This window comes from Tachysurus vachellii, chromosome 18 (genome assembly GCF_030014155.1).
Source record: "Tachysurus vachellii isolate PV-2020 chromosome 18, HZAU_Pvac_v1, whole genome shotgun sequence".
NCBI lineage: Eukaryota > Metazoa > Chordata > Actinopteri > Siluriformes > Bagridae > Tachysurus > Tachysurus vachellii.
The window spans coordinates 904009-930418 of NC_083477.1; the positions used below are offsets into that span (position 1 = coordinate 904009).

General features: G+C 40.9%; 3 protein-coding genes across 4 annotated transcripts; all 3 read right to left on the reverse strand.

Moving 5' to 3' along the window:
• Positions 1-1128: 1128 nt before the first annotated feature.
• Positions 1129-7511, reverse strand: LOC132861218 (perforin-1-like). Of its 2 annotated transcripts, XM_060892631.1 has the most exons (6): positions 7291-7511; positions 7117-7194; positions 5888-6480; positions 5123-5261; positions 3309-3526; positions 1129-2643 (listed from the first exon to the last, which is right to left on the reverse strand). In XM_060892631.1, exons 3-6 carry the CDS (start codon positions 6448-6450, stop codon positions 1758-1760), a joined length of 1806 nt encoding a protein of 601 aa, XP_060748614.1. In that variant the 5' UTR covers positions 6451-6480; positions 7117-7194; positions 7291-7511; the 3' UTR covers positions 1129-1757. The 2 variants fall into 2 exon arrangements, with proteins under 2 accessions (XP_060748614.1, XP_060748613.1); XM_060892630.1 differs by lacking the exon at positions 7117-7194.
• A 1403-nt stretch (positions 7512-8914) lies between these two features.
• On the reverse strand, positions 8915-12035 carry LOC132861449 (perforin-1-like). The gene is made up of 5 exons (XM_060892977.1): positions 11939-12035; positions 10787-11349; positions 10536-10674; positions 10203-10420; positions 8915-10109 (listed from the first exon to the last, which is right to left on the reverse strand). The coding sequence occupies exons 2-5, from the start codon at positions 11314-11316 to the stop codon at positions 9236-9238; spliced, it is 1761 nt and encodes a 586-aa protein (XP_060748960.1). The 5' UTR covers positions 11317-11349; positions 11939-12035; the 3' UTR covers positions 8915-9235.
• Positions 12036-21801: 9766 nt separating this feature from the next.
• LOC132861426 (perforin-1-like) lies at positions 21802-24635 on the reverse strand. The gene is made up of 5 exons (XM_060892943.1): positions 24580-24635; positions 23426-23988; positions 23180-23318; positions 22847-23064; positions 21802-22748 (listed from the first exon to the last, which is right to left on the reverse strand). Exons 2-5 carry the CDS (start codon positions 23953-23955, stop codon positions 21875-21877), a joined length of 1761 nt encoding a protein of 586 aa, XP_060748926.1. The 5' UTR covers positions 23956-23988; positions 24580-24635; the 3' UTR covers positions 21802-21874.
• Between the last annotated feature and the right edge of the window lie 1775 nt (positions 24636-26410).

Here is a 26410-nt window from a genome sequence, read left to right on the forward strand (position 1 = left end):
CAGCTTCACACTAGATTAAAAAGATAATTCTGCTTCTCTGTTTAAAGTCAAAACAAAATTGATAAGAAATAAAATAATGCTCATCTTCTAAAGCAGCTTCTAAAAAAACGTCATATTCAGAGTCAAACAGCAGGTTAGGGAATAGTGTATGTAGGTAATTATGAGAAGGTTTTTGTCTCTTTTTTATAAAGGAAAATCTCCCAAAACAACATCAAATCAAAATCTGGAGAATTTTTAAAATGTGCAAAAACATTGAAAATAGTTTTTCCTCCTCTGACATAAAGAGGCACATAAACTGCACCCTAAAGACCCTACAACGGGACGTACCATTTATCCCCTGTTGAAAATCCCTTGAGTTTGACTCCTATTTAATCAGTAGGTTGAGTTCCTGAAGTAAAATCTGGATTAAACTCATCGTTTAGGAGGAATAAATCATCATTATTAATTAAAATGACACTTTATTCACACCAGTTAAATAACTGAAAAAAAGGGTTCTGTTCATTAAGACTGCATTCACACTTCAATGGTATTGAAAAAAAAAATCATCTCACACAATGTCAAACTGTAACCATGACGATGCTCTTTGGTAACTAGCTAGCCTAGCATTCTGACTTGATGAGATTTATTATTATTCTCAGTAATGCAGAAGAAATAAAGATGATGAGGAAGATGTTTGTCTTTGCTTTAACTTTGGAGGAAAAAGGATTTGAGCTGCTAGGGTTAGGGTTAGGGTTAGGGTTAGTCATTAAAAATATTTTTTAATGACTTTTCTAAAATCTTGTCATATTTCACCAACACTTTGTCCTTCATGTTTTTCCAACCTGCAGCCTGTGTGCTCAGGAGATATGAAAGAAAAAAAAAATATGTCAGAACTTTTTAGCCAATTCTGTAGGATTCCATTTAAAATATTAGCTGGTCTTTTGTGTGAAAGTGTGATCTCACTTCCTGAAAAGGTTTTATTATTATAATCTTAACAATTCAAAGAACAGTTATGAGAACCTGTGCTTGAGATCCGAAGCTCCAGGAACATGATCTGGGAATTATGGTGCAAGATAGCAATACTCTTCTACCTGCATATCAGATCTTCATGCATATCATTCAGACATACAAACACTTTTAGGCAATCGGTTAATGTTCAATAAGTCTTTATTTCTCTGGAGGAAAAATCTAAGTAAAGCTGAATACAAAATAAAATATTATAATTGAACACTGAGACACAACAGAGTATTAAAGGAGTCTATACTGTACGAGTATAAATACATAAATATCCAAACTGCTTTAATGCAGTCAAACAACAACAATTCACAAATACTGAAACAAAAGGAACTCAGATCTTATTTATGGAAGGAGTCTCCAGTGTAATTTTCAGGAAAGAAGAGTTTACACGTCTTCTTTATGGTTTTTAACTGAGAGAATAAAGAGAGGCTGGTGAGGGATTGGCCATTTACAGCCATTTACAAGTAATAACAAGAGCTAAGTTGTTAGCAGGCGTCACAAAAAGTGTGATGTAACTTTAAGCATAAAAAATTAATGAAAACAATTAATATTGTTGTCAAATTGCTATTGTATTAAATAAATAAAACACCTGCTGTTACAGGAAAATAATCAACTTCACACAACCTTGATGTGTTTTATTCCTTACTCGAGTGACTACATTTGAATTTACGTGCTGGTTTTATCGAGTCCATCGATTCCGTTCAGCTTTGCTGTTTCAATCCTAAATATCATCAGTGGATTTAAGAATGTGCTGAACTTCCCTACAGAAGCTGCACAACACTTTTGTAAGAATCATATCCCATCTGCTTAACGGTTAGCGGAGCTTCGTCAGGAGTCACGCCCATTTCCTGCAGCATGTCCTGCGGAACGGGTCGAGAGTGCCGGGACACGTACAACTTCTCCAGATTAAAGTTCATGGGGGATCCAACGTAATCGCTGCACGAGGGACCCGCTAGACTTGGCGGACAAATCACCTCTGTTTTATAGTACAGCTCACCGTGATTTAAATTACAGAAATTCTCAGCAACTCCTGCTTTCAGGTGGACATTGCAGGCTCCGAGCAGGTCGTCATCCCATTTGCTGTCCTCATCCCACACCTCCAGCTTTAAAGGGTCATAACTGTTCAGAGACACATCACCGAGGTCGAAGGTCATGGCCCAGTTGGGATTGTTGTTGTTATAGATCACCGGCGTGCGACCGATCTGCATGTTGTTTTTCTCTTGAACTTTGACGTAGCCGTCCGTTGCTGTCGTGTGGTCACCCCATAACCCAGATGCCCGTAGAACAGTCACCATGGCCCGAGCAATGCCGCGTTTGGACGGGCAACAGTCAGCGGTCACGCCGGGGTTATTCCTGCATGAACACAAACACGGTTCTTGGGGATTGGATTTGATTCCAGTGCTGCACGGCTCAGAGCAGTTTCTCCACAGTGACTTCTCCAGGATGAAGTCGTGGAGGGCTTTGCGCAGGTGTTTTCTGGTCGGGTTGTTGGTGGGGAGAAGCTCATGCAGAGGCTGAAGAGAGTACGAAATAACGTCTGGGTGGAGCGGGATGGACGAGAGCCATTCTTTATAAGCTCCGGGGTCCTTATCTGCAGAGAAGAGGAGCTCGGGTTCTGTGGTGTGGCCTCCTGTGATCTCTGTTATTCTTTAGAACAGAGACAAAAATGATATCAGTTCTCTCACGTGCATGTTTTCTCATAAGTGTCTAAAATAAAGGACACAGTAAAAGTTCACTACAGTGACGCCTCGAGATACGAGTTTAATTCGTTCCGTGACTTTGCTCGTATCTCAAATTGCTCGTATCTCAAAGCAATTTTCCCCATTTAAATGAATTGAAATCCCATTAATCCGTTCCAGCTCGCAAAATTCCACTCCAGTTGTTTTGTTTATGTTTTGAATATGAAAAATGTACAGTACTGTATTTATAAATGACAAATATTGTATAAAAACATACAGTAATAAAAGAGAATGTTAAAAAAATAAACTGGTTTTACTTTACGGAAGAGGTTGAGGGAGGAGTAAACAGGAGGAATTTTGTCTCGTACAGTACGTACACTTTCGATTTTGTTCACTTACTCGCTACTGTACACTCTCAATGCTACTTTACATTTAAATGGAACTTAACTAAACTTCACTAAAATTAACTAACTTAAATCAAGCATCGCGTAAAAAATTTGGTCGAATCACAGCTCGTATCTCAAAAAATCCGTATGTCAGAGCACTCGTATCTCGAGGCATCACTGTACATCACTGTCAGCGTGGGTGTTTGTACAGTGTTAGATCTGTAGACAGTGTTAGCATGTAACTCACCGGTCGTTGAAGTTACTGGAGAAACTGTTTTTATTCTCAGTCTTGGCCTTGGCTTCATCACAGTGCTTGCTGTCAATGTTGACATTAACTTTCCCCGACACGCTGGCAGACGCCTCCACGTCCAGACACTTCTTCACCTCGTCCACGCTCAGACCCTGCAGGGACGCCTGACACTGTCTGATACTGGTGACTGAGTGGACCTTCCCTCCCAGAGTCACCTGTCCAGCACAGCAGTGTCAATCAACATGTCAGGAATTAACACAGAGAGTACAGAGAACTATGTATTTTATTATTTATTATTTATTATATCAATGATGTGTTTTTAAACCAACTGACTCAACCACTGTTAAAACACAGTTCAGGGCCAAAGATTCAATCTATACACTAATATTCCTACTTCAGTGACTACTAATAACTATTATTACTAATAATAACACAACCTGCTTTAACTTGCCTGACTACTGCTTTGACTGATACTTTTGCTATTAATTATGTCAGTTTGTGTATGTTCCGTGTCACGTGTCTCCCCCGCCTTCATTTACTCCTCCCCGTCTCTACACACCTGTTTCCCATTGTTAAATCAGTATGTCTATTTAACCGTGCCGCGTTGGAATCAGATGGAATCATCATCATCGTAATGTCCAGTGTTCATCATTGTTAAATCATCCTTTGTTTTGTTTAGTTTTCATCATTTGAAGCTATCCTGCTTATGGGTCTGTCTCATCCTCCCGGTTGTGACAGAATGATTCAGCGCAAACTCGGACCCAGCAGGATACCTTCTAGCTTGGACCAGCTTATTTCTCTTCTCCAACTCTGGACTGTTCCATCAGTCTTCCTGGACTTTTTCTTTTGTCTGTGACATTGCTCCGCATTTTTATTTGGTGAGGGACGCTGCACCACTTCCGGTTCCGTCCGATGAGGACGTCGCCTCACTTCTGTTCCACCATCCTGGTTTTGCCCCCTTTTTTTTTTCGTGCCCTACGGCATCGCCCCACATCTGTCCCGGTGAGGGATGCCGCTCCACGTCCGGTTCCGTCTCACTTCATCCGTGGGGGGTGTTGCAGGCCCATGGTGGAGGATCTTTCTCACCCTCCCTCCTTCCCTCCTTCCTACTCTGGCTGTCAAGACGTGGGTCCAGCCGTGGTGCATCGGGGGTTGTGCTCGGCCCTTCAGCTCGGCTGTGGACGTTGCTCGGCCCTTCAGCTTGGCTGTGGATGTCGCTCGGCCCTCTCTGGCTGCTCCACCGTGTGCCTTGCTCCCCCACCTGTCTCGCCGTGTTTCTTGCTCCCCCCACCTGTCTCGTGTGCCTTGCTCTCCCAACCTGTCTCGCCGTGTGCCTTGATCCCCCCACCTACCTTGCCGTGTGCCTTGCTCCCCCCACCTGTCTTGCCATGTGCCTTGCTTCCCCCACCTGCCTCGCCCTGTTCCTTGCTTCCCCATCTACTTCGCCATGTGCCAGGGGTACTGTCAGGACTCAGCCCGGACTTTCGGCCATGTGCGTTTGTGTATGTTACGTGTCACATGTCTGCCCCACCTTCGTTTACTCCTCCCCGTCTCTATACACCTGTTTCCCAATGTTAATCAGTATGTCTATTTAACCCTGCCGAATCATCGTTATTATACCGTCATTGTAATGTCCAGTGTTTGTCATTGTTTCATCGTCCTTTGTTTTGTTCAGTTTAATGTGTTCTTGAATAATAACTATCAGTGAATTCAAAACTTGTATAGAACAGATTTTTCACTTCTAAAGGAAATTTAATTGATAATTATGTTTATGTTGCGTAATATAATGCTAAATGATAAAGGTCTGTTACCTTGGTGATATAGTGAGTGCCGAAGCTGTCGATGAGCTTGAAGAAACGTGGCTTGAACCGAGACTCGTACTGCTTGGGTAGCTGACTTAGGGCTCGTTTAAACTCAGGATGAATTACTGGTTTGTCAGAAACCCTGTAACTGGAGATTAGGATAATATTATAACCTTCATTTTTACCAGGGGAATCACATTGAGATTAAAAATCTATTTTAAAACAACATCCAGGCCAAGATAGGCAGCATCACAGTTGGTGCAGGTTTAACAAATAGCAGCCATACATACAAACAATCACAAAATCATTATACAAATGAAATCAATCTACAATATAATAAAATGAATAATGAAAAGAGGATCAATGCCTGTACAAAACTGAATCAGGTAAAACATCTACAGACAGATGCTTCAGTCACCAAGCCATTTAAAGTCTCTTTAAAAGCATCAACTGAAATGAGAACTCCATAGGTTTTAGATCATTTTGCAAATTATTCCAGGTAGCTGGAGAAGCAAATTTGAATTCTTTCCTGGTTCATTGCTCACCAATGCACCAGATAGTGAAAAGATTTCCCGAGATTGAAGGCTGCATGTTGCCTACAAATGTAGGTCTGAAGATGAAGGAAGCCTTCAGTGATATTAATCAACTGCTAATAAGGTGAACACAACACATTATGCATTCTAAGACCAAAAATTCATAAAAGATTCAATTCACGATTTGGGATTTCTCCTGGTGGAATTAGTACAGTCTTAAAGGCTTGAGAGAATGTCTTACCTGTAATATCCACAGGAAATGCTGTGACTGGTGAAACTGAACCTGTCCTTTTTGGTTTTTTCCATTGAATACTCAGCCAGCTTGGAGTTACTGCCTGCCAGCATGAGCGACCCTTCACCCCTCTTCACATTGATACCCAAATTGGCCTTCCAGTTGTTCTCAATGGAGGAGGTGCTGGCACTGACCAGGGACTCGCTGGACTGGTAGATGGAACTGGACACTTTTATGCTGCACTTCTGGCTTGGTCTCCAGTCCACTACAGAAATAGGGAGCTTCTGCTTCTTTCCCTCTAGGTACGGGTTCTTGCACAGTGTGCAGGACTTGTCCTTATTTTTCCAAATTTGCATGTTGATCACAAAGGAACCTTTTCGCTGCATCTTGGTGATGTCAAAGCCTTCTCCAGCGAGGTCAGACCCGGGAGCAAAGTCTGCTTCAGCACAGTCTCGCGCCGTCCCTAATTCACATGTCTGGATAAGCGGGAGGAGGACCAAAAGGGAAAAAATGCCTGAACAATACAAAAGAGTCGGTGCAGGAGACATTGTTGTGGAGGTGTGTTTATTCATGCACTTTGAGGTCCTTTTGGTGGCTGTTTCCTGTAAGACAAGTAGGACATGCTAAAATGACTGAGCCAACTTTCCACTAATGGGTAATTGAAGGGTTGATCTATTAAAGAGGTTTCATAGGAGTCAAAGAACTACCCAAAGAGGACCAACAAAATAATGCTGCATTTTCATGTTTGAGAATGTGATTGGTCATGAATCTCTGCTGTAACACTTCCTGTTGTCTTCAGGAAAGACGTGTTTACACTTTTTTCTCTTAATAATAATAATACTTTATTTTTATAAAGTACCTTTTAAACATCCACAGCTGACAATGTTCTGTACATCATAAAATACATATAATGAAATATCTAAATAATAATAACATAATAGTAATAATTAATCATGCTTGTACAAATGCTGTGGAATAAAAATGAGTTTTAAGATGATTTTTAAACATGGACACAGTTTGTGCCTGTCTGATGCGCAGAGACAAGTAGCCTATGGTTTATTACTTACATAACAGAGATATTACAGTGATCCTTTTTTATTTGAAAAAAGCTACTTATGTTGTTGTCTGTCAGAGACACACTGATGTCTTTCTCCTCGTGTCAACATAAACTAAAACCATTAACTAATGAATATTCATTTTTCATTTGATTAAGGAGACAATGTACAGTGGTGACTTACCTGGTATATCCTGAGCTGCAGTGGGGTGTGTGTGTGTGTGTGTGTGTGTGTTTGTGTGCCTCTGTGTGGGCCTCAAAACTGTTGAAAGTGGAACAAACCTATATGTGGTTATGACAAATATGTACCTAATTCAGAGAAGTAAACAGTTTTTGAGTTAGTTTTTTTTTTACTCACCCCAGAATATAGTAGGTTTCCTTTTCTCTACATTAGTCAGCAATAAAACACTACACACTGAACACTGATAAGTCCTTCTGAGGTTATGCTAGTTCTTGAACCCAAGATAATTTCAGGTGTTAGTCAGTAAGGTCTGGAGTTTAAGGGCAGTTTTTTGCAGTAAATGTGATGTGTTGCTTTTGGAAAGCTCCGTCCCGGTCACCACCTCAGCACCTACAAGCAGTCAAATCAAAACCACATGTGGCGCTTGTGTTCATTTGCTGGAAGTCACATGTACTTTGTGGGTGTCCTCGATGTGTGAAAATGTTTTCAGCCTGAAAGCTACGAATGAGACATTTAAGCTCTACATGATTGAACTATGGTTATGATCAGTAGCATTGATTTGTTTAAATGAGCATTTTTTAAGTTTCAGAAAAAGAAACAGCGCCTCAGCAGTGAACAGTAAAGTTTAGAAATATTGCTCAAGAACTCAACAGCTGCTGTCAGTATGTCAGCATTTTACAAATTTGTTTTGCTTCTCTTTTGTTCAAGTTTTTTTTTTTTTTGTTTTGTTGTAGTTTTCCACCTGTAAAGAACATATGATCCCTGAAATGGAGGGTAGGTCAAGTGGTCCATGGATGATGACCACGGTTCAGTGAGGGAGTAATTAAAAAAACATAATTTTTCATCCATTGTTCATCCACATGGCGAGACCCCAACCATTATTAATAAATATTAATCTTTATAAAACTCTTGTTCACAGCTCAACTATCACAACTACCTCTTTTGTGTGATCACCAGTTTAAAATAAAGCTGTTTGACAGATTTAAGTTGACTTCCTATTTCTTTACCCATATTTCTGCATGTTTCTCAATCATTAAACTCAGTAGAACTATTATTATTATTATTATTATTATTATTATTATTATTATTATTATTATTATTATTATTAGTTTATTATTATTATTATTTAGTTTATTTTTACTAGTTTAAAAATACTCAGTGGCTGCTAATTGTTTAGATTTAATACTATATATTTAATAGTAAATATAAAAAATATTTAGTATAAAATCTAAAAAATTCCAGTGTAAGAGTAAATGTTATGCCCATGATATCCAGACCCATTTCAAGAGATATTGTTAAAAATGAGAGTGCAAGTAAAATATGACAGTATAAATCCTGAGACAATAAAGAAATGTCTCCCTTCTTCAATTCCTAATTTTTTGGCTATTTGCAGGTCTTTCACATCTGTAGCTGATGTTGTTGTACTAGAAATGTTGTTAAAGCCTGGCAACCAGAGTTAATTGTATCAATTCAAATACAGCTGAACAGAAACGAGATGCTCATCTGTTTGCTGGATGTAATATTGTCTATCTAATGTCTATTTACCACAAGGTTACTGTAGCATAAGGCAAGTGTGATAGGCAAGTGTTGGTTACACAATTCCACTGGACTACAAACTGTTGTAGAAATGACATTATTTACATTTATATTATTCACTTCTGAGTCTGGTTCCTCTCAAGGATTCTTCATCATATCATCTCAGGGAGGTTTTTCTTTTGAACTTTATAATTTATTCTGTTTCTTTACTTTTGTAAAGCTGCTTTGAGACAATGTCTATTGTTAAAAGCACGACACAAATAAATTGATTTGAATTGCATTATAGCCTCTTTATTTTAGTTTAAAGATATTTCAATACTAATGCAATATTGGCTGAAATAACAAAAAGGAAAGAGTTGTTTTACGATACATTATTAATCTTTAAAAGGCAAAGTTCAGTACAAATGAGCAGGAAAAGTTTAGCAATAATGTGTCAATATAACGTGCATTTATTCATTCATTCATCTTCTACCGCTTATCCGAACTACCTCTGGTCACGGGGAGTGCATTTATTTTCTACTTTAATTATAAGCATTATTATAACTGGTTTAAAAATGCAAAAGCTTTTAAAAAGAACTGAACTGGTCTACAACTCAAAGCCTGTATCTTTGCGGATGTGGCTCTGGTTGAAGCGGGGAATACGTTCGTCGAGGAGCACTCCCATCTTCAACAACATGCCTGTGGGAATCGGGCGAGCATTGCGGGAGACGTACACTTTCTCCAGCTGTGCATCCATGGGAGAGGGCTTAAGTTTTGAGCATGAAGGACCAATCAAACCGGGAATGCACGTCACCTGCACTTCATAATACAGAAGTCCATGATTGAGTGGACAGACTTCCTTGAAAACACCAGATTTCAGGTGAAGATTACATCCTCCAAGAAGTTCTTTTGAACTGGTGTCCTCATCAAACACCTCCAGCTTCAGGGTGATAGAGCGAGTAAGGTCCTCAGTTTCAAGAAGGAAATCAGCGTTCCAGTTAGGAGAGTCGTCATCCAGTATTGTGTTCGTCATGGCTCTGAATATATTATTGAGGCTCAGCTTGACGAATGCATCTGTCCCATCCCAGAAATCTCCATATAAACCGGTGGCTTTTATCACAGTAACTGTGACTTCAGCAGATCCTTTCTGAGTGGGGCAGCAGTTTATGGACAACTGGGGGTTGTTTATGCAGCTGCATTTGCATGGCTCCTTAGAGTTGGTCTTCACACCAATCTTACATGGGCTTGTGCAGGTTTTCAGCAGGCCCCTCTGGAGGATGTAGTCCTTGATGGCATTGCGCAAATGTGCTTTTGCATGTGTCTTCGCTGGCAGCAAATTGTGGATGGATTCAAGCGAGTAGGAAATGATATCAGGGTGAGCTGGAAGAGATGCCACCCACTCCTTATAGGCATTTGGGTCGTTATATGATGAGAAAAGGAGGTCGACACTCTGAGTGTAGCCACCGATCACATTTGTATCCCTTTGGATGAAAAGAAATTATGTTTTTAGGATGATTGAATATTTAACATATTTTGGCATAATGTAACCAACATATGTAATGAGCAGAACAAACCTGTCATTGAAGCTGCTAGCAAAGCTCTTTTTTCTCAAAAACTTGTCCTTATCCTGCTTGCAGTGATGAACCTCTGCCTGCCAGTTTGCAGCCGGTCCTTTGCTGACAGAAGCCTCCACATCAAGACACATCTTCACCTCGTCCACACTCAGACCCTGTAGGGATGCCTCGCACTCCTTAATGCTGGTCACAGAGCGAACCTCTCCTCCAAGAGTCACCTAAACAGAACCACAATATATTCAGTCTATAAAACCACGTGTTTTCCTTCTAAAACTTTGAAGATTGAAGTGGATGAGTCTGCTCCATACTCTGTTGTGGGAATCTGATATTCACCTTTGTGATATAATGAGTACCAAACTTGTCAATCAGCTTGTAATAGAGATGTTTTGAAGACTCATCATAGATCTCAGGGAGACTTCCAAATTCTTTGACTAGCTCTGGGTGCAGGAGTGGACTGTTCAAAACTCTGTATCTAGAAGACAGACCATAAAGTAGATCTCAACAACAAAGATGAATGATGGTGTGTTTGTATAATATTAAATATAAACCAACTTGAGACAGTACTGTTAAACCACACATCCTACCTGTAATATCCACATGAAACAGCATGGCTGGTGAAGCTGAACTTGTCTTTTTTGGTTTTCTCCATTGAATATTCAGCCAGCTTGGATTTACTGCCTGCCAGCATCAGTGATCCCTGGACTTTTGGAGTCATTATCTGCAAATCTGTCTTCCAGTTGTTCTCAATAGAGGAGGAGCTGGAGCTGATCAGGGCCTCACTAGACTGGTAGACGGAGCTGGTCAACTTTGTGCTGCACTTCTGAGTCGGTCTCCAGTCCATCACAGAAACCGGGAGCTTCTGTGTTTGACCTCCCATGTAGGGGTTTTTACACAGAGTACAGGACTTGTCCTTCTTGAGCCAAGTGCTCATGTCGAGAACGAAGGCCCCTTTCCGTTCCATGGTGGTTATGTCAAAGCCTTCTCCTGCCAGGTCAGATCCTGGAGTGAAGTCCACATCACGACACTGAGACTCACTGGCATTGAAGCAGCTCTGAGTGGATGGAGGAGGAAGACTTGCAGCCAACACGGCCCAAATCAGCAATGTCTTCAGCATGGCTGTATTTGGTGTTTGTCCTGTTTCTGTATTCTGAAGCAATGATACAATTCTACTTAGCAACGATCCAAAGTATGCTGATAACCTGCATTACTGTCTGGGATGGCAATACTGACTGCTTCACCAAGAGGAAGACATTGTGTGCAAGTAATCCAAATAATTAGATATATGATCTACCATCAAACAACACAGACTCCTGATTCAGAAAGCTTCTTTACTTCTGCCCTCATAGAACTCCTCCCTACTTTTCTCAGTGTAAAATGCAATATTATATATAAAAAAAATATAAAATTAATGTACAATTAATTTATACCTTATTACAATAATTAAATAATTATTGTATGTTAAAAAAACCTGAACAGTGTTTTAGGTTGATGGTATCCTACGTTTGAAACCTAGTGACCCAGTGTTAATGTGTTCATCGATAGAGACTTAAAAGCACTTTTGTAAGTCGCTCTGTATAAGGGCAAAAAAATCGATTTTAATTAAAAGTTTGAAATATAAATTTATCATTCAATACATTTGCTGAAATAAAGTTGTCAATATACAAAATGGAAAAATAAATTGTGAAAATGTCCATTAAAAGTGGACGTAAATAAAATGTAGGCATCATTTTGCTTACCTCGATGTGTAATTGCGCAGATATAACCTGTGTACTTATATCTGAGGCTCTTCTAAGTGAATGTTCTTCTTTAATTCTAAACAGGGTATTTATACACAAAATCAAGACATGGGCAGGACTACATTTACTTGTCCATAAATAGTCAGAAGGTTTAAGAAAACATGTGAAAACATTTACTTGTCCATAAATAGTCAGAAGGTTTAAGAAAACGTGTGAAAACCTGTGTGTGTAAGGTGTTATTATTCAATACAGATCTGTCTCGAGTATCTGTTTTCTGTGTAGAGAACAGAACACAGTACTGTGTATACAACAAAGGTTTAAAGCAGGTGTTCAAACATGCTGTAAAGTAAGAATGCTTTAAAATCTGTGCCTGGGAGAGACCTTGCTGAGACAGTAGAACAACCTTGTGTCTTGTTGTTATGCACAGATTTGACAGATTAGTAACAGTTTGTTTATTCATCACCCTTCTTTGCTGTTTCTGTTTCAGTTAATGACTGGGTTTCAACCTACATATGAAATTGATTGGTATAATTGGTTAATGACACATCTCCTGGTACTCCAGAGGCTTGCAAGCTAGGCTTCCCCCTACAGTAGCAGTAGTATGCAGACAGCCCAAGGTGACTTTGAACACCTCCACATGGCTGCTGCACACACAAACACATCCATCAATGCATCCACGTCATACTGCAGTCCCACCTTTTAGAACTTGATATGGCGAATAGCTGCTTTAGCCATTGATGGAGTACTGACCAGGTTTGGATCTGGTTCTGAAGCACCTGTCAGTCCTCATTCTGGGCTTTGAAAAGGCCATTGAAATGTTGCTCCTACTATGTGTGATGCAAGACTATTGTGTTTGGTGAATGCTAGTGAGGGCTGTCTAGCCTTGAAGAGGTCAGGCTTACAACAGCAGATAACTTTGGGGTCCATAGGGGTAGCCTAGTGGTTAAGATGTAGTACTACTGATTGGAAGGTTGTGAGTTTGAATCCCAGGTCAACCAATCTGCCACCATTTTGCCCTTGAGCAAGGCCCTTAACCCTTAATTGCTCAGTTATATAAAATAAGATTAAAATGTAGGTCTTTCTGGATAATCTAAATGCTGTTAATTATAAATTAAATATTTGGGTGACCCACATATGAGTATTCCTAAAAGTAGATGTAGCTGTCAGGGACATGGGGATAAAAACAGACCCAAATGCAGGATAGCATAAAATAACCTGGATTTATTGACTAAAAAATATGAAACAGGGACAAGGACACAGACGATACCAGACATGACACAACGACAGTTAACGACAAGGATTCAAGGATTAAATACACATGACAATTAAACACATGAGGAACATGTGTGCAGAGGTGGGGAGGAAGAGACAAGGGCGGGGCAGACACCTGACACAGAACAAACAAAAGCACGTGGCCAAAGTCCGGGCTGAGTCCTGACAGTACCCCCTCTTGAGTCGCGGCTCCCGACTGGCCAATCCTGTCTTAATGACAAACCCGACAAGGTCCAGGAGGGGGGGTGAGGCACATGGCGAGGCAGGTGGGGGGAGCAAGGCACATGGTGGCGCAGCCAGAGATGGCCAAGCGATGTCCACAGCCGAGCTGAAGGGCCGAGCGACATCCACAACCGAGCTGAAGGGCCGAGCGACGTTCACAGCCAAGCTGAAGGGCCGAGCACAAACCCTGAAGCACCACGGCCAGACCCAAGTCCAGAAAAACCAGAAAGGGGGAAGGGCATAAAAAATCCTCCGCCACGAAGCAAAAAAAACCAAACAAATAATATCCTTGGGAGGAATATCCACGGGAAACCAGGAAGTGAAGCGACATCCCCCACCAGACAGGTGCGGGGAGATGAAGCAGGACACCCAGAAAAAAAAAAGAAAGGCAAAAAATGGGCTGTGACATGTCTCACACACACACACACACACACACACACACACACACACAAAAACAGTTCAGGAAAAAAAATACAGTCCGGAAAGAAAAAAAAAATACTCCCACAGTACCCGTCCAGGCTAAAGCTATCCTGCTGGGTCTTGTGCAGGAGTGGAGGAAAAGTGGTGGAATTATTCTGTCAGACATCTTCGACCACACCAGATTTCAACTGAACATCACAAGCCCCAAGAAGGTCATCATCTGACTTACTGTCATCATCCCACACCTCCAGCTTCACACTGCTGAAATGAGTAAGGTCCACAATTCCAATATGGAAATCCCAATCCCAATTGGTCGAGTTATCATTCAAGATCACGGACATCTGGCCAAGGGTTAGGCCGAAATTTTTTCATTGCAAAGGATCTTCACAAATGCATCTGTCTCATATAAGAAATCTCCATATAATCCTGTGGCTTTAATTGCATTTACTGTGATTTTAACAGATCCTGTCTTAGTGGGGCAGCAGTTAAGGTCTATTCCTAGGATGTTGTACTAAATACAGGCAGAATTACTGTTGTTTTTTGCATCTTCTTTGGTGCTGTTATTTCCCTGTGGGTGTGTCTGCATTTTATTCTGATGATCTTTTCATTTCATTATGTTTTGTTAGTCAGGTTTAATATGTTAGTGTTTAATATGCTAATGCTTTGTGCTGTTCCTTTCTTTTGCACTGATCTCATCCCTTTTCCCTTGTGTTTTGTTTAACCTTGAGCCATCTTTTTAAAAAATTGTAAATATAAAACATGGTGTTTGATTGCATGCAGGAAAACATGTTGAATCCAGACGGCATCACAGGTCAGGTTCTGAAAGCCTGTGCTGACCAGATAGCACCAGTGTTCACTGAGATATTCAACCTTCCACTGGCTGTTGATTCAAACAGTCCACCATTGTTCCTGTCCCAAAGAAACCCCAGCCCACCTGACTCAATGACTACCGCCCTGTAGCTCTGACCTCAGTAGTGATGAAGTGCTTCAAGAGACTTGTCAGAGACTTCATCACTGCATCACTACCAGACACACTGGATCCACTACAGTTCGCGTACCGCCAAAACTGCTCTACTGAGGATGCCATTGGTCGTCTTCTCCACGTATGACTGTGTGGCCACTTCCAACTCCACCACCATCATCAAGTTTGCTGACGACATTGTTGTGGTGGGCTTGATTTCCAACAACGAAGAGATGGCCTACCTACAGGAGACTAAAAACCTGGAGAGATGGTGCCAGGAGAACAATCTTCTCCTGAACGTCAGCAAGACTAAGGAGTTGATAGTGGACTTCAGTACAAAGCAGGAGCGGTCATACCAACCGCTAAACATCAAGGGACCCCAGTGGAGAGAGTGGACAGTTTCCGGTACCTAGGTGGAGAAGGCCCTGCAGCATCTGTACCACCTGGGACGCTTAAGGGACTACACTCTCAGGTGCTAAAGACCTTCTACACCCGCACCATTGAGAGCGTCCTGATGGGTAACATCACTTCCTGGTTCGGGAACAGCACCATGCAGGACAGGCGAGGCCTCCAGAGGGTGGTACGATCAGCTGAACGTACCATCCACACTGAGCTCCCTGACCTGCAGGACATCTACAGCTTTCTTTGTTGCGTTCAGGGAGCGATTACCATTTAAAGTGACCATTTGGTTGATAACAATTGTAACAATACCAAGCCAAGGTGTAAGTGACCATGATTAACATTTAAAGACATCGGCTAGACAACAAGGTGTGACCCATCCATTTGGGAGACACTCAATTCTTACACTCAATACACACTCAAAGCAGAACCTCATTTAAATTACCAAAAGGGAAAACAGTATAAAATGCTTGAGCAGAATTGCTCGGGGTTCTTACTGACTCCGATGAACCCAAAGTACTTCATGTATTTTGTCACTGCTATCCTGGAATAAACTTCTTGTTCTTCATTAAGATCTTCACCATCATCACCTTACTTTTACACATTTTTTATTTCTTACATTGGCGAGCCAGCCAGGAGGGATTAAAAAAAGTGGGGAAAGGTAAGAAAAGCGTAATTTTCTTCTTTTACGCTGTTTGTGATTCAGGGAACCCCCTCGTTTAAAAAACCTAGCAAAGAAATGTTTTATTGTACAATAGAACATAGAGTTGAGTTTATTGATCATAAGCAGGAGGAGTTATTGTGAAGCCTATTCTGTACATTTCTGTTTAAGTTTCTAACGGAACTGAATTAACCTGACGCAGTGTGGTGACAGAGTTGTATATGAATTGTTGTTTCTAATGTAACTGAAGCAAAGTGCTTAAGCTGATAGGTTTGGAAGGTAACTGGAAGGTAACTGAAACTTCTTGTGTTTGTTATAATTCTGTTAAGATTCTAAAGTAACTGAATCAGCCCGAAGAAGTGTGGCAGTTGAATTATAGCTAAAAGTGTTTCTAAAGTAAGTGAAACAGTGATAGTGTAAAGAGCCCGATGCACCGTGGCTCTGTAGAGTTTAAAGCAATAACCTGAGGTAGTGTGGTGTTGTCTGACAGACTGTAAGTTTTTAAACTTACGTTTTAAGTCCATGTACTGTGGTTAAGTAAACTGTTAGGTTTTACTGTGTTTTTGTCCGACGTACTGTGACAGTGTTAAACTTACATTATAAGTCCAAAAGTGCTGTGGCTAAGAAGACGGTTTTAAAATATAACAAAAAAACTTGATGTACTGCGGTTTTGTCTGACGTACTGTGACTGTTACATTTTAAAAGGTCTGTTTGTGATTTTGTGAGTGTTTTTGTTTGTGAGTGTTAAGTGTTACTGTAACATTTAAGTGTTACTGTAACACCTTGGTATTGGTGTTCCCATAGCGTCAGCCCTGACGCAGCATTGAGTTCCCTCAAAAGGGAACTACACCAGGTTACGTATGTAATCCAGTTCCCTGAGAAGGTAACGAGATGCTGCGTCAGGGCTGACGCTATGGGAACACCAATACCCACACCACCATGCACCGGTCGATGACTGCACCAGAGGACATCTCTAAACACGGTTCTTAGGGAATGTTTGATGGAATAGAGAACATTGTTGATTTCTTAGTTTGAAAATCACCCTAAAATGCCCAAGAACAAAAAAGGACAGATTGCCAATGCACTGCAAGCAGTTCTTGCATCGTACAAAGTCACTAGAAAGACTTTAAATGCATTAAAGTCTGAAAATGAGCAACTGCAATCTAGACTAGATCATGGGATAATCTCTAAATGAATAATCTCAGAATGAGGTTGCATTCCTTAAAACTAACAACAGCATGCTTAGTTCATCTGTGGAAACATTGTTCAAAGATTTGGAGGAAGCAAAGTTTGCTTGTCAGTTACTGATAAAAAAATGCCACAACGGAAACTAGCACCAGTAAGACATCTGTATGTGGCATATGGAGTAATCAATTTCCTGAAATGTTAGACAGTGATGAGAGCTCGGAAACAGATTCTCAGTCAGTCAGTAATCAACTCTTACTGTACAGTTAAGTTTCCCATGGCTCCAATTCACTCGATGAATTGGATGACCTCTTCTATGGTCAGAGGGTTTAAACCCAGTGAGCTAGAAGCTGTGATTAAAAGTATTATTAAATTAATGCCAAACAAGATCCATTAGATTTTCCAAAGGTTTTTGAGCAATATGCTGACATTTACTAATTTACAGATGGTGATGCGTGTGTGTTGTTAACTGTGTGTTTGCCTGACACTTTGTCTGGAGCGTTAAATCAGAAAGTCAAAACTAGAACTGCCAATAAGTTAGAGAGGAAACAGGCACTTCTTGAAGTCCTAGGTGTAATGTCAGTTGACTGGGATAAAATATCTGATGTGCACATGAGGAAAGGGGAGCACCCCATGGCATTTTCAGAGCGATTATTGGAGACACTTAAAACATTCAGTGGCAATCCTGACATCACACCGAATGATGTCAGTTTTAAATCTGCTTTGATTAACAAATGTGACTCACTTACCGGTTTTGCTGTGTCGATGTTTGTAACCCATCTCTCTGATTATAATGACATTATTGCCAAAATGTTTTTCAACAACAATGCTAACGCAAAGAGATCCCATCCTGTGTCAGCAGTAGGTGTGAAAAACCTCAATAAGAATAGCGCCAGCCAAGTTTCCCAGAAAAAAGAGAACTACACTACTGCAGATAGAAAGGAAAGACTACCCCCTCGTAACCCTGATAACCTCCTGGTGTGTTATTCATGTGGCAAAGAGGGACATATTTCAAGGGAATGCAAATTTTCCCTTAAGAGAACAGGCCCCAAAACGGATTTAAACCAGTTACATGCTACAGTAAACAGACTGAGAAAGGAGCTCAAGAATCTGTGTAACAACCTGCCTGTTGTTTTTCACCAAGCCACTCAACAAATTTGGCAAAGTTGTTAAAACAAAATGCATTCTGGTCACAATGTGCGCCATCACAAATTTTAAAGTAGTTTTAAAGAATTTCCAAAATGAGGGTCCATGGTCTGCTCACTGGGAGAGACTAGGCAGAGATTCACGTCACAAGCTCTGCCACAAAACTAAAAACCAACAACCTGGTAAGAGATCATTCCACATAGATCCATTAATGTCATAAAAAGCTGATGGCAGTCATAAGGCCATGTAAATAGGCAAGTTTATGTTGTATGTGTTTGTAATGTTTTTTGTGTGTTGTGTTTAAAAGGGGGGTATAAATTCATTATGTTTTCAAGTGTTTTTTTAGATCAAAAAGAAATAAAGATATGGGGATGGACAAGAAAGGCAGCTTTGTTTTTATCTACAATGGATCCATGTTCCGGTCTTTGTGAACCTTACAGCATGGTCTCCAGACCCAGATGAACAGTGTAACAGAGAGTGTAACAGGAATGTATAAGGTCTGCTTGACAACAGCGTTCCTGAGGTATCACAATGCTGTTGCAACCAGTTCATCACCTCCTTAGAGAACATCTTCAAGTAAATAATCCCAAGGATTTGAAAGGATTTGAAAAATTGTTTGAAAGGATTCTAAGCATGGACTTTTGGGAATATTCCAGAAGAATGTATTAAAGAAAGAACTTTAAGGACTTTTCACAGTCCTGGTTTATCACACAGTTACCATCAGGAGAATGGCAAGAATTGGACATAGAATGCTGTGACAAAACTACATTGATTTTATTTGCGAGTGTAATGCCTGGGAAAAACAACCATTATGTGGGGCTTGTGAAATCAATCTAACACATGTCCACAATAATTTTACAAGAGTAATAGTTTCAAACAGGAAACATGTGTCACTATAACGCTTGATCACTTTTCTATCTTTGTTAATGATAACCAAATGTTAACACTTTGTCCGATTAATGATACTTTACTTTGTATAATACCAGAGACAGATTCATAGGAAAATATTACTTTCCATATGTAAATTTCACCCTACAGACAATGTCATTGATTCCAGAGGACAACTAGTCTTTGAGGAAGATGTCCCAGAATTTGATTTTGAGTTACCAAAATATATAATAATATGTAATATGTTAATGTCATTATGTCATAATACAAAGAAAGGATGACCATATTGTCAAAGCTCAACAAGGTCTTGTAGGAAAAGATAATGTTTTGACTAAACAAATGCATGATGGTGATTTGGTTATTGCATATTATGATCTGATTTGGGATGTAACTTTCAAAACTGCTGTGTGTGTATATGCATCTTTCTCATTCTTTGTCAATGCATTATATTATGCTGTATGTGTAACATATTGAGACGGCAGATTGCAGATAATTCAAGGATATATGTGGGACGTTCCCGTTGGCTGTGATGGTTTCTGAGTGTCTCTGCACGAACGTCTCTAGGCAAATTCCAGGTGTCAGGGCCACGGACAGGGCCTCAGATCCCCGATCATCTTCAGGGAGGAAATCGCCGAGAGGAAGGCGGTCTTAATAGACAGAACCCTAAGGGCCATTTCAACCAATGGCTTGAAGGGGGGCTCTGATAGAGCCGCCAGCACAACTGCCAGATCCCAGACAGGCACTCTGGGTCACGTCCTGGGCCTCAGCCTCCGGGTGCCGCGGAGGAAACGTGTCACCAGTGGTTGCCTACTTAGCGACTGCCCCGTTGGTGGGGAGCTATATGCCACGACGGCGGACACGTAAAGCTTCAGGGTCGAGAGGGTTAACCCAGCGGCAAACTGTTCCTGTAAGAACTCCAGAACTGAGCCGATCGGGCAGTTAACTGGTTCCAGGCCATGGTGCTCGCACCAGCCAATCTAGATCCAGCTTGGCACTACCTCGAGGAGCTCCTCATACAGCACAGGCTGAGAGGAGCCCACGAGCCCGCTAGCATCCAACAGCTCTCCTTCCTTGGAGGGAGAGACATGTAATGCTGCGCTGCTCGCGCCGGGAGAAGAAGCAGCCATTGGGCCTGCTTCTCCGAGGGAGCAGGAGCTCGATTCAGCAGACGAGGCTGGAGAGGACTCATCCGACTCCAATCCCGCTGCTATATCGGCCTGCGAGCCCCACGAGCGCCGGCGCCACTTTTTCTCGGCAAGAGCGGGACCGGAGCCGCAAGGGAGAGAGCTCTTCTCGAAGAGCGCTCTCCGAGAGCGAAGTGTGTGCATAGCCATGTGACTACAATGCGAGCAATTGACTCCCTCGAGAGCCGATTGTGCATGCTCCACTCCCAAGCAAACAACACACCGATCATACGAATCCTTGCATATTCAATGCATATTCAAAGCAGAACCTCATTTAAATTACCAAACGGGAAAACAGTATAAAATGCTTGAGCAGGATTCGTCCTGTGTTCTTAAAAAGCACTTTATGCATTTTGTCACTGCTATGCTGGAATAAACTTCTTGTTCTTCATTATGATCTTCACCATCATCGTCTTATTTTTACACACATTTTTTTATTTCTTACAATAGTTTTTTTATATAGTTTATACTTTTTTATTTATGTATCTCCTTTTGGTTTTGGTTTATTATTTTATCCTAAATTACATTCCTTTTTTTTCATGCTTATATACCGGACAGTTGCAAAAAGCATTTCTCTGCATGTCGTACCCTGTATGTATGTGTATGTGACAAATAAAATTTGATTTGATTTTGATAATATAGTAGATATTGTGTGTGTAAATTAGAAAAGTGCAATGTATGTGTGTAGTATGCTCTGGCACAATCTCAATGTGACGTGGCGATGTAGCTTACAGCAGGTTATGGTCTCTGAACAGCCAGATGTCCAAGTGGTGCCATGATAACAATGTGGGCTTCATTGTGGGCTTCCTTGGAGCACTTTTGATGGTAAGGCTGGCCTGTTAGGACACATGTCCATCCCACACGGGAAGGTGAACGTTCTCACTGCTGAATGTCATCCACAGAGAAAAAGCCATCTATTGCTTGCACACTTTGCATGTATCCAAACACACTATTGAGTCTCCCTTTTTATAACAGAGCTGCTGAAATATTGGTATGTTTTGTTTAATTATTCATGAGTGCTAATGGATTATCTTTGCCTCACCACAGATGTATAGTGCTTGCAAAGTCTTTTGTGTGTGTTTGTAGAACAAAATACATATGAATTTTCTTAATCAATGCTTTATTTTTAATCAAATAGAAAAAGTAATTGCCAGTATGTTGTTCTGCTCTGGCAAAATCAAGTGCACATGTAGCTCCTCTCACTTTCTGTAAGTTTTGTGGTTTTTTAAAACTTGCAAATGTAATCCCTAAACTTACTGGACATGCAATACAATATGTTTATTTTTCCACAATACAGCATTATTTCAAGAATTATTTGCTCCATGATACTTTTATTAGGCTTTAAAAACGACATGTGGAGCATATATGAGCATTCTAGCATATATGAACATTCTAATTGTTGCTGTGAATGCTATTGAGAAATTACACAAGTTATACACAAACACTATGTTTTTTTTTGTAAGAGAAAGCAAATGACAGTACAGATGATCAAGAAATATTTGTTAGTAATATGGCATTATTATTTTCACCTACTCTACTTTAAGCATTATAATAACTGGTCTGAAAATGCAAAAGCTTTTAAAAAGAACTGAACTGGTCTACAACTCAAAACCTGTATCTTTGTGGATGTGGCTCTGGTTGAAGCAGGGAATACGTTCGTTGAGGAGCACTCCCATCTTCAACAACATGCCTGTGGGAATCGGGCGAGCGTTGCGGGAGACGTACACTTTCTCCAGCTGTGCATCCATGGGAGAGGGAATGTGTTTCAAGCATGAAGGACCAATCAAACCGGGAATGCACGTCACCCGCACTTTATAATACAGAAGTCCATGATTGAGTGGACAGACTTCCTTGACCACACCAGATTTCAGGTGAAGATTACATGCTCCAAGCCAATCTTCTGAACTTCTGTCCGCATCAAACACCTCCAGCTTCAGGGTGATAGAGCTAGTAAGGTCCTCAGTTCCAAGATGGAAATCAGTGTTCCAGTTAGGATTGTTGTTATTCCATATTGTGCTTGTCTTGTCTCTGAATCTATTATTGAGGCTCAGCTTGACAAATCCATCTGTCCCATCCCAGAAATCTCCATATAAACCGGTGGCTTTTATCACAGTAACTGTGACTTCAGCAGATCCTTTCTGAGTGGGGCAGCAGTTTATGGACAACTGGGGGTTGTTTATGCAGCTGCATTTGCACGGCTCCATAGAGTTGGTCTTCACACCAATATTACATGGGCTTGTGCAGTTTTTCAGCAGGCCCCTCTGGAGGATGTAGTCCTTGATGGCATTGCGCAAATGTGCTTGTGCATGTGTCTTCGCTGGCAGCAAATTGTGGATGGACTCAAGCGAGTAGAAAATGATATCAGGGTGAGCAGGAAGAGATGCCACCCACTCCTTATAGGCATTTGGGTCATTATTTGATGAGAAAAGGAGGTCGACACTCTGAGTGTAGCCACCGATCACATTTGTATCCCTTTGGAGATGATAAAAAGAAATTATGTTTTTAGAATGATTGAATATTTAATATATTTTGGCATAATGTAACCAACATATGTGATGAGCAGAACAAACCTGTCACTGAAGCTGCTAGCAAAGCTCTTTTGGCTCAAAGACTTGTCCTTATCCTGCTTGCAGTGGTGAACCTCTGCCTGCCAGTTTGCAGCCGGTCCTTTGCTGACAGAAGCCTCCACATCAAGACACATCTTCACCTCGTCCACACTCAGACCCTGTAGGGATGCCTCGCACTCCTTAATGCTGGTCACAGAGCGAACCTCTCCTCCAAGAGTCACCTAAACAGAACCACAATATATTCAGTCTATAAAACCACGTGTTTTCCTTCTAAAACTTTGAAGATTGAAGTGGATGAGTTTGCTCCATACTCTGTTGTGGAAATCTGATATTCACCTTTGTGATATAATGAGTACCAAACTTGTCAATCAGCTTATAATAGAGATGTTTTGAAGACTCATCATAGATCTCAGGGAGACTTCCAAATTCTTTGACTAGCTCTGGGTGCAGGAGTGGACTTTTGGAAACTCTGTATCTAGAAGACAGACCATAAAGTAGATCTCAACAACAAAGATGAATGATGGTGTGTTTGTATACACAAACACTGTGTTTGAGACAGTACTGTTAAACCACACATCCTACCTGTAATATCCACATGAAACAGCATGGCTGGTGAAGCTGAACTTGTCTTTTTTGGTTTTCTCCATTGAATATTCAGCCAGCTTGGAGTTACTGCCTGCCAGCATCAGTGATCCCTGGATGTCTGGAGTCGTTATGTGCAATTCTGTCTTCCAGTTGTTCTCAATAGAGGAGGAGCTGGAGCTGACCAGGGCCTCACTAGACTGGTAAACGGAGCTGGACAACTTCATTTTGCACCTCTGAGTCGGTCTCCAGTCCACCACAGAAACTGGGAGCTTCTGTGTTTGACCTCCCATGTAGGGGTTTTTACACAGAGTACAGGACTTGTCCTTCTTGAGCCAAGTGCTCATGTCGAGAACGAAGGCCCCTTTCCGTTCCATGGTGGTTATGTCAAAGCCTTCTCCTGCCAGATCAGATCCTGGAGTGAAGTCCACATCACGACACTGAGACTCATTGGCATTGAAGCAGCTCTGAGTGGATGGAGGAGGAAGACTTGCAGCAAACACGGCCCAAATCAGCAATGTCTTCAGCATGGCTGTATTTGGTGTTTGTCCTGTTTCTGTATTCTGAAGCAATGATACAATTCTACTTAGCAACGATCCAAAGTATGCCGACAACCTGCATTACTGTCTGGGACAGCAATACTGACTGCTTCACCAAGAGGAAGACATTGTGTGCAAGTAATCTAAATAATTAGATATATGATCTACCATCAAACAACACAGACTCCTGATTCAGAAAGCTTCTTTACTTCTGCCCTCATAGAACCCTTCTCTACTTTTATCAGTCTAAAATGCAATATTATATAAAAAAATATATAAAATGAATGTACAATTAATTTATACCTTATTACAAAAATTAAATAATTATTGTATGTTAAAAAAAACCTGAACACTAGGTTTAGGTTGATGGCTTCCCAAGTTTGAAACCTAGTGACCCAGTGTTAATGTGTTCATCGATAGAGACTTAAAAGCACTTTTGTAAGTCGCTCTGTATAAGGGCAAAAAATATCGATTTTAATTAAAAGTTTGAAATATAAATTTATCATTCAATATATTTGCTGAAATAAAGTTGTCAATATACATAATTGAAAAATAAATTGTGAAAATGTCCATTAAAAGTGGACGCAAATAAAATATAGGGATCATTTTGCTTACCTCGATGTGTGATTGCGCAGATATAACCTGTGTACTTATATCTGAAGCTCTTCTAAGTGAATTTGTTCTTTAGTTCTAAAACGGGTATTTATACACAAGGACAAGAAATGGGCAGGACTACATTTACTTATCTATAAATAGTCAGAAGGTTTATAAAAAACGTGTGAAAACCTGTGTGTGTGAGGTGTTAATCAGAAAAAACAGATCTTTAACAAGTGTCTGTTTTCTGTGTAGAGAACAGAACACATTACTGTGTATACAGCAAAGGTTTTAGGCAGGTGTTCAAACATATTATAAAGTAAGAATGCTTTAAAATCTGTGCCTGGGAGAGACCTTGCTGAGACAGTAGAACAACCTTGTGTCTTGTTGCTATGCACAGATTTGACATGGTGGATTAGTTTTGCCTAAATAACGGTTTGTTTATTCCTCACCCTTCTTAGCTGTTTCTGTTTCAGTTAATGACTGGGTTTCAACTTACATATAAAACTGATTATCATTAGCACCATCTTGGTATAATTGGTTTCACTGTACAAAGTTTGCAAGTGTAAGAATTGATGCTGGTTTGGAGCCAAAGGGTCCTCACACAAAATATTTATTTGATTAAATTTTTTTTTCTGTTCACTCACCATATTGATAAAAATAAACAATTAAAATATATTTTTGACAGCAGTCTTACTTTTCTTCACACCTGCCTAAAACCTTTGCACAGTATTGTGTGATTTATTTTACTCTAACATCTTTTTATGGAACCAAATAGAGGTTTTGAGTTTGGAGTTTGCATGTTCTCCCCGTGCCTCGGGGGTTTCCTCGGGGTACTCCGGTTTCCTCCCCCGGTCCAAAGACTTGCATGGTAGGTTGATTGGCATCTCTGGAAAATTGTCCCTAGTGTGTAATTGCGTGAGTGAATGTGTGTGTGTGCCCTGCGATGGGTTGGCACTCCGTCCAGGGTGTATCCTGCCTTGATGCCCGATGACACCTGAGATAGGCACAGGCTCCCCGTGACCCGAGGTAGTTCGGATAAGCGGTAGAAGAAATCTGCTCTAGTATACACGTCTTAACTAATCTAAGGAGACACCAAAATGGTCCTCAGCCAGCTGAAGCACTTCTTAAAGCAATGACAGACAGTGGCACTGGACTCTAATACTGTCTTCCAGTAGCTCGGTAATAAAGTAATACTATGTTGACTAAGTACTTCCATCTCTGCAAGCAACCACCTTTAACAGTTGCCTCAGAGCTGTTGGGCAAATGCAAAAGTGTGGCTGAGCTCATGGTACTCCAGCAGGCTTGCAAGCTAGGCTTCCCCCTACAGTAGCAGTAGCATGCAGACAGCCCAAGGTGACTCTGAACACCCCCACATGGCTGCTGCACACACAAACACATCCATCAATGCATCCACGTCATACTGCAGTCCCACCTTCTAGAGCTTGATATGGGGGATAGCTGCTTAGGCCATTGATGGAGTACTGACCAGGTTTGGACCTGGTTCTGAAGCACCTGCCAGTCCTCGTTCTGGGCTTTGAAATCAATGTTACTAGGTTAAAGTTGCTACATTTATGTGTGAACATTTGCCATGTTTAGGTTACGTTTGGTTTTTAAGTGTAAATTTCATTCATGTTTTTATTAATGAATTGGGAAGCACTGGAAGCCTGCATTTTGGTGTGATTCGCATCACGGCTGGCTGACGGGTTGAAGGCGGAGATCCGGGTTTGAGCCTCTCCAGCGGCAGCAAATGTCCAGGCAAAGATTAAAACTGTTTTGAATAAATTGTTTTAACTCACCTCAGATGTGCAGAGCTGGTCAAGTCTTGTGTGTTTGTGTAGAAGAAAACACA